General features: G+C 37.1%; 1 protein-coding gene across 4 annotated transcripts in view; it reads right to left on the bottom strand.

Annotated features, from left to right (window-relative positions):
- LOC141338709 (calcium homeostasis endoplasmic reticulum protein-like) overlaps nucleotides 1-13,818 on the bottom strand; it is a 42,197-nt gene that overhangs the window by 24,593 nt on the left and 3,786 nt on the right. For 3 of the 4 annotated variants that reach the window (XM_073844316.1, XM_073844318.1, XM_073844319.1), the window contains 6 exons: nucleotides 9,301-9,438; nucleotides 9,062-9,213; nucleotides 7,464-7,575; nucleotides 7,266-7,355; nucleotides 6,964-7,177; nucleotides 841-1,004 (listed from right to left, as the gene is read on the bottom strand). In XM_073844316.1, the coding sequence (XP_073700417.1) occupies nucleotides 841-1,004; nucleotides 6,964-7,177; nucleotides 7,266-7,355; nucleotides 7,464-7,575; nucleotides 9,062-9,213; nucleotides 9,301-9,438 (870 nt within the window). The remainder of the gene's footprint in view (nucleotides 1-840; nucleotides 1,005-6,963; nucleotides 7,178-7,265; nucleotides 7,356-7,463; nucleotides 7,576-9,061; nucleotides 9,214-9,300; nucleotides 9,439-13,818) is intronic. The other variant, XM_073844317.1, reaches the window with a different exon arrangement.

The raw sequence follows: 13,818 nt of genomic DNA, 5'->3' as shown, positions 1-13,818 counted from the left end.
TCGAATGAATGGAATGACGTTAGGCGTTTTTCCGCTCAGAGTTGATTTTTTTTTCAACTTCACGCGCTCAGAGCGCTCCTGCAAAAACGCGAGGCGCCCTGGGCGCATAAGCAGCACGTAGAACGCTCACTGCCAACAGAAAACCATTCAAAAGAGGCGCCTCCAACTGCAAAAACGCGTTCGGTGTGATCGCGGCCTTAGGGTTCAAAAGTTATTAGCATAAATAAAGTGAAACTTTGGACAAGTTTCACATCAATTTTGGCCTGCTTTTCGTAGAATTCGTTTGCACGTTATTCAAGAGCGGTTATGAAAGAATGTTTGGATCAGATGAATAAATCAATCAATATGTGTCAGTTAGTTTTTATATGAAAAAATAGGTTGTTTGTTCTTGATTAACTTTAGATTTTAAATATAATTAATAGTACATTTACATATATCTATATTTAATAAATTGGAGTCCATTACTGAATCTTTTACGCTACTTTTTGATTACTTTCAAATTAGTTTTGAACTATCTCGTTTATCACACTGATTGAAGTAGGAAAATTCTGTTCTATATTAATATACATTACAAAGAGAAAGAAAATATATTTATCAACTACATAAAGTTCGATAAACATGTCAGCAGGTTTGTGAAGGAACTGCAGGAGGTTCGTTAGTTTATTAACTTAAATCGTAAAAATCTAAAAAGAACCTTACGAAATGAATAGAACAGTTAAAATGAAACATTTAAATGATCGAGAAAAAAAAGAAAGGAAAAATCAATTAAGAAAAATTTACTGCCAGTGGGTGAGTGAAGTATGTAAGATCTGTAAGATGTAGAAGCAGTTTAGCACTCACGGGTTGTTGTGGGGTCCATGCCGGCATGTTGTGCTGTGGTTCGAACCAGCCGGGTTTAGAGGAGGCGATGTCGGATGACGCTGCCGGGTTCGAGTTTGACGGTCGGTTCTGAGCGCCTTCATAATCACCGGGTGGAGGACCGGCCAAAGCAGGCTTTAGATCTGCTGATGGCATAATAAAAGGAACAAAAATATCAATATCGACATCACAAGTCAAGAAAAACATCATACATTTACAAATCACACACATTTGAAGTCAGAAGTTTACATGAACCCTGCAGAAACCTGCTAAATGTTAATTAATTTACCAAAATAAGAGAGATCATGCAAAAACCTTCTTCCGTTTCTTCCGCTGTTAAGTCTATGGCAGCCCATAGAACCGCTTGCGAGAAAGTTGTGAAATTTGGCACACTGATAGAGGACAGTCTCAACATTAACCATAGCAAGTTTGGAGTCTCTAACTCAAACTCTCCAGCGCCACCACTTTTCCAAATTTTCACTCATGTTTATGCCAATAACTTTTGAACCGTAATTATTTTTTCCTTCTGCCCTGCTGAAAAAAAAAAAACAGCTAAAACCAGCATTGGCTGGTTGGCTGGTTTTAGTGGCCAAAACCCTTCTAAAACCAGCCTGCTGACCAGCTAAAACCAGCCTAGGCTGGTTTTAGCAGTTTTTTTTCACCAGGGTGAATCCTTGGGTCATGCAGAGTCGAAAATCATAAGGTTTATCATAGATTTTTTTTTTCTTCTATTTTTATTAGTTTGTAAAACCTACTTTTTGAACTCGTCCTAGACGGTTTGTCTGATTTTCACCAAAATTGGCTCAGATCATCTTCAGCCCATGCTGGCAAAAAGTTATGGAATTCAAGTTGATTGATCAAACCGTTCTCAAATAATGCGCAAAGGAATTCTACGGAAAACACACAAAAAATGGATGCGAGGCTATATTTTTGCGACGGTTTGGCGTGTTGAGACCAAACTTGGTGTGTGTGTTATAACAAACATGACCTACCTGCAGTGTTTCGGCACAGTGCCACCTAGTGGTCAGGAGATATGAAAAATGCATATTTTGCTTATAACTTCTGAATGGTTTGGCCAAAAAAATAAAAAATAAAAATCACAAAACTGATGGTGTCTTTAGATTCAGTGCATCATGCCGAATAGGGCTGCAACTAACGACTATTTTAATAGTCGACTAGTCACCGACTATTGAAACGATTAGTCGACTAATCGGATAATTATTCAATTTTTCTCAAATTTAGCATGAGATTGCTTTAATTATGTGGAAAATTATAGTAAATACAAGAAAGAAGGGGGTACTTCAATGAAAAATGCATATTTTATTGAACTTTGCTGCTGATAGGCCAATTCATACTAAAAGTAAATAAAAATGCCCTGTCTAAAACCATTTAGGCACAATAATCGGTCAGTACAGACATAAATGCATAAATTAAGAAACTCTATAATCTTTTTAAAGGACAGGCACATTTGTTTTATAAGAAAAAATAAATTAAAATCAAGTAAACATTTTCTTCCTGCAAACCAGGGGCAGGCACATCAGCAGCAATAATACCGTAAACAAACATGTATATCCAAAACAAAACGTATTGGCTTCCATGTTATTTAAATCTTACCGAGGCCAGCCAAACTGGTTTCATTTAACTGTCCGACGTGCTTTCTCTTTAAATGTTCGTGCATCACAGAGGTGCTGCCGTGATGCACAAGGACTGCTTTACAAACCATGCAGGTAATCTTTTTATTCGCCGTAGCAGGCTAAAATGCTCCCAAACTTTATGCCTGTTTCACACATACTCAGTCTGCATTGCGTCTACAGTCCGTGTGCGTTACGTATGCGGTGCAGAAGCAGCACGGACTCGTTTTGCGCTCACACAGAACGCGTTTACAGTCCGTACATTGTGAACGTTGTAATCCGTTAACATGGGTGTGGAAAAAAAATACGCACTTTAGACGGAGTATGTGTGAAACGGGCGTGTTTTGGTACGCGCAGCTGCTGCATTCAGTGCATTGGACGCCGCCATTTCTGTATGTTATCGCTCAGCATAGAAGCTAATGCCTATGTGCGACTCTCGGCAGAGAGATGCCTCACTCGGTCAGAGAAAACATGTCTGGCGACAACATCGACAATGAAATTCATTGTCGACTATTTCTATTATCGATTTTTGTCGACAACGTCGACGAATCGTTGCAGCCCTAATGCCGAATGATACCCAATTTTCCAGTCGGCCATTTTAAATTTTGTATTAAAAAATGTTATATTTTACTAACACATTGACGTATCATTACAAAACTCTGGGTCATCAGCACGATGCCCTGAAGGAGCCTGAGAAGTTTCCGAGCCAGCGTCAGCTAGTGGTAAAAATCAAATATTCAAATGCTTATAACTTTAGGTGTGGTCGACTTCGGGAGTCACCTTTTTATTTCCTGAATCCTTGCCAAGTCCAGCGATACCAAACATGCCAGATTTTGCCTTATGGTTTGTGCATGTTGCATTTTAGCGCTTAAAAAACATTTGCCAATATCTTAGAACCCATTACTGTGATCGACACAGTGTTGTTTTTGACAACCATCTTAGATTTAGTCTTAGTCTTATGGACTAAAATGCTTCTTAGTTTTAGTCAAATTTTAGTCACTTCTATATGTGATAGTTTTAGTCTAGTTTTAGTCGACGAAAAGTCAAAAAGGTTTTAGTCTAGTTTTAGTCGACGAAAAGTCAAAAAGGTTTTAGTCTAGTTTTAGTCAAAAAAAAAGGGAAAAAAAATTGTCTTTTAACAAATTAATGTAGGTCAGTAAGTATTTTGCTGTTGGGTAGTGTCACTTATAAGTTCTGAAAATAGCAGATCTATAGTTCAACACAATGTGAGCTTCCGGATCGACTATTTTCACCAATAATTACAATAATGAAGGAATGTTTTAGAACATAAAAGACAAAAAAGGATGGAATGCTAAAACGGCTTGCCATACTAGTATAGCAAAGAGTATTTAATGCTAAAATGGCTTGCCATAGCGTCAGATACTTTTTAAGTTTTAATAGTCATGCACAATAAGCGGAAATGTCATGCATTTTAAACGTCTGACGGACCACCCACTAACATTTTTGTCTATTCTCGTCTCGTCAACGAAAACTCACACACGTCTCGTCATGTTTTAGTCATCAACGAGCCATTTTTATCTCGTCATCGTCTCGTTATCGTCATGAAAAAAAGTGGCGTCAACAAAATGATTTCGTCATCGTCATCGTTGACGAAAACAACACTGGATCGACACGAAACCAGCGTCGGACATTCGAAAACATGGCGTGCTGGCAATACACTAATGCCAAAATTGTGATAGTAAGGCTCAATCCCAATTCTACCCCTCACCCCTACACTTTGCCCTACCCCTCCGTTTGACGCGTTCACGTGAAGGGGTAGGGGTGTCTCATTTCTCTTTTGGTTGGAGGGGTAGGGGGAAGGGGAAGGGCCAGATAGCCCTCCAAACGAAGATCCTTCGGGACCTCACTTCAAACGAAGGGCTAAGAGAAATCTCCAACATGGCTGCTCACTCGAGCAAGCAGACCCGTAAATATAAGTAACGTTTGCCATTAATAAGGATTTTTAAGACATTTTTTCATTATATGTATATTAACTTCAATCTTGTGTTTATGTTTATGTGTGATGTTCTGTAAAGAAACGTTTGCAAGAAAAATAGCACTGATTGCACAATATTACAAAATCATATCTCATATGTGACCCTGGACCACAAAACCAGTCTTAAGTCGCTGGGGTTTATTTGTAGCAATAGCCAAAAATACATTGCATGGGTCAAAATTTTTGATTTTTCTTTTATGCCAAAAATCATTAAGAAATTAAGTAAAGTTCATGTTCCATGAAGATTTTTTGTAAAGTTCCTACTGTAAACATATCAAAATGTAATTTTTGATTAGTAATATGCATTGCTAAGAACCTAATTTGGACAACTTTAAAGGTGATTTTCTCAGTCTTTTTGATTTTTTTGCATCCTCAGATTTCTGATTTCAAATAGATGTATCTCAGTCAAATATTGTCCTATCCTAACAAACCATACATTAATAGAAAGCTTATTTATTGAGATTTATATGTATAAATCTCAGTTTTGTCAAATTTAACCTTATGACTGGTTTTGTGGTCCAGGGTCACATATTCACTTGACTGCATGTTAGAAACAACTACGATCGTCCAGTGGCACGGCAATTTTCAATTTGCCGTGCATGTGATAAAGCATTTTTTGTTTTGCTTACGGCCATATGTGCACATGTAAATGAACAGTGCTTACACTATTCCTACTTATTGCAACATGACGACATTTTTGACATCCTGGAATGTGTGATAAACATCGGCGCATGTCCTCTGACGTAACATTAGGAACTGGCGACAACGTATGGTGACGTATAACAGTGTTGCCCCATTTCTTAGGGGAAATATTTTAACCCTTAGGGGTAGAAAATAGAAATGGGATTGGGCCTAAGTGGCAAAAAAATGCATGAAATGCAGAAAAAATGTCTATAACTCCAAAACAAAATGAGATTTTTCACCAAATTAGACACACACATGTATGAGCACACTCTAAGCACACACGAAAAATTTGGTCGGGTTGTGCCTCTTGTCGGCGCTACAATTGAACGAAACATGAAATTCCCATCGTCTACAATAGAGTTTTATGATATAAAATGCTACATTTTTACCAGTGTTGTTTTTGACAACCATCTTAGATTTAGTCTTAGTCTTAGTCTTTTGGACTAAAATGCTTCTTAGTTTTAGTCAAATTTTAGTCACTTCTATATGTGATAGTTTTAGTCCAATTTTAGTCGACGAAAAGTCAAAAAGGTTTTAGTCTAGTTTTAGTCGACGAAAAGTCAAAAAGGTTTTAGTCTAGTTTTAGTCGACGAAAAGTCAAAAAGGTTTTAGTCTAGTTTTAGTCAAAAAAAGGGAAAAAAGTAGTCTTTTAACAAATTAATGTAGGTCAGTAAGTATTTTGCTGTTGGGTAGTGTCACTTATAAGTTCTGAAAATAGCAGATCTATAGTTCAACACAATGTGAGCTTCCGGATCGACTATTTTCACCAATAATTACAATAATGAAGGAATGTTTTAGAACATAAAAGACAAAAAAGGATGGAATGCTAAAACGGCTTGCCATACTAGTATAGCAAAGAGTATTTAATGCTAAAACGGCTTGCCATAGCGTCAGATACTTTTTAAGTTTTAATTGGCATACACAATAAGCGGAAATGTCATGCATTTTAAACGTCTGACGGACCACCCACTAACATTTGTCTATTCTCGTCTCGCCAACGAAAACTCACACACGTCTCGTCATGTTTTAGTCATCAACGAGCCATTTTTATCTCGTCATCGTCTCGTTATCGTCATGAAAAAAAGTGGCGTCAACGAAATGATTTCGTCATCGTCATCGTTGACGAAAACAACACTGCTCTGACGTAGCATTAGGAACTGGCGACAACGTATGGTGACGTATAACAGTGTTGTCCCATTTATTAGGGGAAATATTTTAACCCTTCCCCTTAACACTTCGTTTCAACAAGGGGCGAGGGGTAGGCGAAGGGGTAGAAAATAGAAATGGGATTGGGCCTAAGTGGCAAAAAATGCATGAAATGCAGAAAAAATGTCTACAACTCCAAAACAAAATGAGATTTTTCACCAAATTAGACACACACATGTATGAGCACACGAAAAATTTGGTCGGGTTGTGCCTCTTGTCGGCGCTACAATTGAACGAAACATTAAATTCCCATCGTCTACAATAGAGTTTCATGATATAAAATGCTACATTTTTACCAATGGTTCGGTGTACCATTACAAAACTTTTCATGTACCATCCAGACCATGACCTGAAAGCATTCAACACATTATGTAAACTTTTGAACGGGGTCATTTTTATAATTTCAACTATTATTTTCTCTAGCGGACCATATGCAAAAGTCTTATTCGGGTCAGTACTAAATAAAAAAACACATTTAGTATTTTGTATGATCCTTGTTATTTTGGTTAAATAATTAACATTTTGCAGATTCTGCAAGGTGCGTGTAAACTTTTGACCTCGACTGTAATTATTATTTAAAGTTAATACCAGGCTGAGAGGTCAAGGGCGCTTGTGTTTTCACGTCGGCATCCGCAGGCGTCAGCTGAACGACGGCGGCCGCGGCTGCTGCTACCGCCGCCGTTTGCTGCTGCTTCAGATTGCTTACAAACTCCTCGTGTTGCGTCTTCAATGTCTGGATCTGCTGCTGGAAGGCCACCTGGACGGGTTGCACCACCGGTGCATACTCCGTTATAAGCGACGCCTGGACCAGACACAACAGAGATGTGATGAGATACACATCTTTCAGATTTAACTACCAAACAAACATCTCTGACAGCTTGAGGCCGTACCTGATACTGTCCGAGGCCCAGAGCCGGACTCTGAAGCTGCTGAATGGTGACGTCGTCAAAGTAGCCGTTCTTCTCCCAGAGCTGCAGCAGCTGAAAACATGAAGACCAACGGCTCACTTTTGTGCTATAACCATAACATCTACCAAAAAACATTACAAAAAGAGGCAAACAGGAAGAAACTGGGATGGATGATCTTACGCGGGTGATTTTCTGCTGCTTGTCTTCCTCTACAGCCAGAAAACTGGTGCAGTAAATGGGAACCACAACCTTCTGTAGAGCTGCTAAAAGATCCCTCTGATTTTTCCTCTGACTGTGGAGAAAATCAAAGAGTTTGCTCAATAAAATGCCATAAAAATACACTTAGAGTTGCTAAGTACAACTACAATGGGCTACTGTTTTTTCATGCTAACCTTTTTAGCTTGGAGCTTAACTTAAGTGAAATTGTTTTTTTTTTAAGTTGGTTTTCAAGGCACTTTTTTTTATTATTACATTTAAGTTAAAGTACTTAAAATAATTACAACTAAAATTTAAATAAATTGAAAACTGTGTTTAATATTATTTGTTTAAAAATACAAAATGGTATTTTAACATTAAAAATATTGCAACATTTAAAAAAAAACATACATATTTTTGTTAAATTATATTGTAAATATTTTAAAGTATTTACATATTTTTAAAAAAAGCTAAGAAAAATGACAAAAATAGGCAACAATATGCAATATGAGGGAAAAAAAACTTAAAATAGATATTGAATATAAAGTATAAAAACTAATTCAAAATATTAGTGTCATCGTCACATAATAATCATACTAAAACAACACTACTCAAAAGCACTTTACATTTTTATTAGGTTCTTAAGTAACTGTGTAATATTACAAAAAGGTATTGTAACGTTAAATTTTTTTTTAACCTTTTTTAAATGCAACAGTATAAATATTTAAGCAATAAGGTACGAGAGGCCGTGCCTGCAACCCCTTCAGCCGTGATTTATTCACGATACAGCACAGCCTCAAGTACCTCATTGCTTTTATAAAACGGTTACCACACAATAAAAATATTAAAATCAAAAATATATATTAAGTTGTATGTTTTCATAAAGTAAAATCATTAACTGCCTTCCGCTGTAAAAAGTAGTCCCTAACTGCTGCAGCTGTGTTTACGTTGCTAAGGGTGGTTGCTAAGGGGGTTCAATGATACACAAAACCGTTGAGTGAAGCGGTCATAGCAGTGCTGTATCATGAATACCACACAGCTGCTGACCAATCAGAATTGAGGAATGGAACTAACCGTTTTATAATTTATTTTAAATAACTGTATACATTTCAAAATACATTGTGAATATTGTACAATATTTACATATTTTAAAAAGCTAAGAAAAAATATCAAAAAACAGAAAACATGAAATTGATATTAAAATATAAAAATACAAAATGAATTCAAAACATTAATGTTACACTACTGTCGTACAGTAATGATACTAAAATAAAACGCCTTGAACAGCTGATTTAAGTATTCAAAAGCATTACAATGTGACAAAAAAAAACTTGTTAACTGAAATAAAATAAACATTAACTGAAATCTTATTTACATTTGTTTCTACAAGTACTACAATTATTAATACTAAAATTGAAAAAACTTAAGAACTATATTTAATTTAATTACAAAATTGTATTTTAACGTTAAAAATATTGTAACCTTTTTTTTTTTTTTAAATATAACCGTATATATATATATATATATATATATATATTATGATCGCATAAAAATTCACAGTTCTGATAAAAGCTCTTTCTCACCAGTGATGCAGGACATCATTAGTCAGGTAGATGAGATGCAGGCGGAGCTCGAAATGCGCCTCGTCTGCAGTGATGCGATTTCTGAGATGCGACGACATCAGCTCGCAGTGCGGCGGGGTCTTAGCGTTACTGAACATCCAGTTCTTTCCAGCCTGAGAACCAGAAATAACTCATAAACTACTAATTTGAGACGTATCAAACTGACTGGTTGTGAGCAAAGGCAGGTTTCCGGCTCGTACCGATATGGCGTCTTTAGTGCATGTGTCTATGATGGGCTGGAGCAGGTTGTCGAACTCGTTCATGTCCAGCTGTGTCTCCAGCAGCAGTTTCTGCATCTGCTGCTCCATCGCCAGAGAGATGGCGGCCGTCACTTGCTCCTGAAACCCCAAATCACGCATTTATTTAACAGTACATATCAATGTTCAAAAGTTTAGGCCAGGAAGATTTTTTTTTCTACACCGATAAAAATCTGAAATGTTTCTTAAGCACAAAACAGCATACTCCAGTGATTTCTGAAGGGTCATGTTAAACTGAAGACTGGAGAAATGATGCTGAAAATTCAGCTTTGATAACAAATACGGTGACGTTTTAAACCAAATGAGTGAAGCTTGTAAGCAAATGTAGATGGTGGCTTAACAAAGCCATGTTTGAAAGTTTGAAGTGACTTTGTAAAGTGCGCAGTTCAAAGATTTAACTCGCATTGCTAAAACGGTTAAGCAAATGTCCAACGCTTTAACACGCCGCTAACATAAATTCCGACAAAAACAAACTTGTTACTACTAGGGTTGTTCCGATTCCGATACTAGTATCGGAAATGCCGCCGATACCACAAAAAAATCTAGCATCGGAATCGGCGAGTACATGAACCCACGTACCGATCCGATACCATTTTCTTAAGATATAAGTTATTCCCGCTAGCAAATCAGAAGCCAGTTCTTCTTCGCGGCTCAGAATGCAAACAGTGTTGCCCCAAGCAACCACTGTTTAGAGCAGCGAAGAAGAAATACAAATGTGCTAGCAGTTTGTCCGCTAAAACGGCGGCATGTCTCATATGTAGGGCTTTATGATTTCTGCGATGCGGAAAACACGGACGGAATCGCGGAATCCAGTCAAAATGGAACTTACAGTTTAACGCGGAACGTCACGGAATTTGTCAAAGTTTGATGCATTAATCAAAGGTAGTTCGTTACACTTAAATCAAATCGTGATATGGACTAATATTAAGCCAAAAACCGACTGTTTAAATATGAATTAATGCGTGGTTCTGTGTTAATGAATTGTACAGGCGCGTGGTTTGTTTACTCCTTGTACTGAAGCGCGCGGGACACTTGCGGTAATATTAAAGGGCTCCAGACTGTGACCAATTTTTCTGCCAGTGTTACTAATTTTCGTGAGCGGTCACACTGGCGCGACCACCGCGTCGTTCAACTCATAAGCTCTGCCATTTCTGTCTCAGATGAGAAACATAAAATGGCACGCGAAACGAAAGTGAAACTAACACGACACGTTTGAGCTGCTCAGCGCTGACCGTTTATCAGCTTGGACTGCAATGCAAACAAACTTGCACAAACCCCGAACAGCTTTATTCGGGAGCCAACGTTGATTTTGCAACACTGTTACTGCTGCGAGATGCAGTGAGGAGCGTTTGAAAATGCCGCACAATGAATAAGGTTGCTGCGAGATCTAGTGAGAATCTTTCAAATTCTGGCCAAAATTCTCTGTTATAAACAGGGCTGATGTACGTCAGAAAACCAGATTAGTAATACTAACTATATGAAAAAATATTACTGTCAAATGTATGTCATATAATAAAAATACTCTAGTTCACTGTATGTGTCATATAATAAAAGTTCAATGTATGTCATATAATAAAAATACTCTAGTTCACTGTATATATCATGTATATTTGTTTTATTAAGGAATAAGTCTGAGGCACACAATAAAATAATTTATTAGTATTATCTACAGCTGTATATACAATTACACACCCAGGTATCGGATTAGTACTCGGTATCGGCCGATACCCCGAGCCCAGGAATCGGAATCGGTATCGGGAAGGAAAAAAGGGTATCGGAACATCTCTAGTTACTACCTTGTTTTAACACTTAGCTAGTGTGTTTTATAGTGTTGTTAGCATGATTTAACACACTGTCAAAGGATAGACAGCTTGAATACTGTATTTATCATTTATTGTGAGTCTATGAGTAGACACAATGAGTCTATATACAAGTTTTCGTAGTTTCGATTGTTCGTTTTTCAAAAACCAAACGTCCGATCAGTTGGAAAAGTTACAGCAACCTGAGTCAGACCAGTCTGAAGGTCTAACCTAAGTTTGGTGGTTGTATCTTCCTACTAAATTTAGTCTCAGATAGTGTTAATTTCGTCACCTATTTTTAATTTAGTCTTAGGCCCAATCCCAATTCTATTTTCTACCCCTCCGCCTACCCCTCGCCCCTTCCCCTTGTCCCTTGAAACAAAGTGTAAAGGGGAAGGGCTAAAATATTTCCCCTAAGAAATGGGACACCACTACAACACTGTGATACGTCATCATACGTTGTCGCTAGTTCCTAATGTTACGTCAGAGGACATGCGCAGATGTTTATCATCATTCCAAGATGTCAAAATGTTGTCATGTTGCAAAAAGTAAAAATGTACGGTGTACGCACCGTTCATTCACATGTGGCCGTAAGCAAAACAAACAACGCATTATCACATGCGCGGCAAATTGCTAATCAGTGTAGTGGTGCCTGGAGAAGTATATATGCTTCATTTGTGAATTTCGTTTTGAACTTTCTATTTGAACGCATTCGTTTTCTGGATCCTTGGACTGGACTAAAATGTTTACAGGGGTTCACTGGTTTAAGAAATTTCTGATCGTAAAAATCAGCTTCTTTTTATTTGTAAGGTATCGTTTTTATTATTATGTACTGATTTAAATTACTGGTGCGGTGAGCGGGCGCATTAGGCGCAATCATTAAAGACATTTCAAAGCAAGCCGGCTCCACGGTCCTGACTGCATCATCACTGCCTTTATTGGGTGTTTTGAGCGAATATTTCGTTTATTCACATGACTGGATGCGGTGGACTGCCGTGATTTTGGCGAATGCAGGACACTACTGAATAATGCGCATCAGAGGGGATTTAAAAAGTGGAAATTGCCGTGCCACTGGTCTTTCATGTTTCTAACATGCAGTCAAGTGTATATGACATAAAAATATATTTTGTAATATCGTGCAATCAGTGCTATCTGCTAGCAAACTTTAGCGATTTTTTTTGCAAACGTTTATTTACAAAACAACACCATAAACACAAACACAAGATTGAAGGTAATATAAATATAATGAAACATTGTCATGAAAATCCTTATTAAAGGCAAAAATTACTTATATTTACGAGTCTGCTTGCTCGAGTGAGCAGCCATGTTGGAAATTTCTCTTAGCCCTTCGTTTGAAGTGAGGTCCTGAAAAATCTTCGTTTGGAGGGCTATCTGGCCCTTCCCCTTACCCCTACCCCTCCAACCAAAAGAGAAATGAGACACCCCTACCCCTTCACGTGAACGCGTCAAACGGAGGGGTAGGGCTAAGTGTAGGGCTAAGGGGTAGAATTGGGATTGAGCCTTAGTCTTAGTCTTGTGCCAAATGTCCTTGTTAGATTTAGTCATATTTAGTCATTCACATATCTTTTTTTGTTAGTCAAGTTTTAGTCGACGAAAAGTCTCGTCATTTTAGTCTAGTTTTAGTCAAAAGAAAACTCAAGGTATCTTAGTCAAGTTTTAGTCGACTAAAAGTCTCGTCATTTTAGTCTAGTTTTAGTCAAAAGAAAACTCAAGGTATCTTAGTCAAGTTTTAGTCGACTAAAAGTCTTTTAATTTTAGTCTAGTTTTAGTCAAAATCAAACTCAAGGTATCTTAGTCAAGTTTTAGTCGACTAAAAGTCTTTTAATTTTAGTCTAGTTTTAGTCAAAATCAAACTCAAGGTATCTTAGTCAAGTTTTAGTCGACTAAAAGTCTCGTCATTTTAGTCTAGTTTTAGTCAAAATCAAACTCAAGGTATCTTAGTCAAGTTTTAGTCGACTAAAAGTCTCGTCATTTTAGTCTAGTTTTAGTCAAAATCAAACTCAAGGTATCTTAGTCAAGTTTTAGTCGACTAAAAGTCTTTTAATTTTAGTCTAGTTTTAGTCAAAAAAGAACTCAATATATTTTAGTCTAGGTTTAGTCAAAAAATTGTAGTCTTTTTTTAAAATAACACATTATTACTGAGATTATTACTGATACACATTTCAGTAAAAAAAAGTGTTTCACATATCTCAAACATTGGTTAAATGTCATAATTACCTGACAAAATACACTTGTTGAATGATTTTTGTTGAATGCAAATGTTAAACGTGTCTGGTTTTCAATTTCTGATTTAGGAGACACATTCACAAATGATTAACCCTTTCAGTGCTGAGTTTAAAATATTCTAGCAGACCCCTGAGAGTGAGTTTTTTTTAAGCGACCTTTATTTTAGAACGTTCGTCCTTATTGTTTCCATGGCGACGCATCAAGCTTGTCACATGACACAACACAGACACAATAACACTGTATGACAGATAGATCGCTTTTATTTCGTTTTTCCTTTTTTATCCAGAATACTCACACACTTGCTTACCATGCCATGAACTATCTAATATTCCGATTCACAAATATGTGTGAATTAGTATGTTTCGTCGTTTAAAACCCTATATAAATGATCTGGATCGTAATCTGTAACATGAAC

This window comes from Garra rufa, chromosome 7 (assembly GCF_049309525.1).
Source record: "Garra rufa chromosome 7, GarRuf1.0, whole genome shotgun sequence".
NCBI lineage: Eukaryota > Metazoa > Chordata > Actinopteri > Cypriniformes > Cyprinidae > Garra > Garra rufa.
The sequence above is the reverse complement of the archived record's forward strand: the minus strand, read 5'-3'. Positions and strand labels throughout refer to the sequence as shown.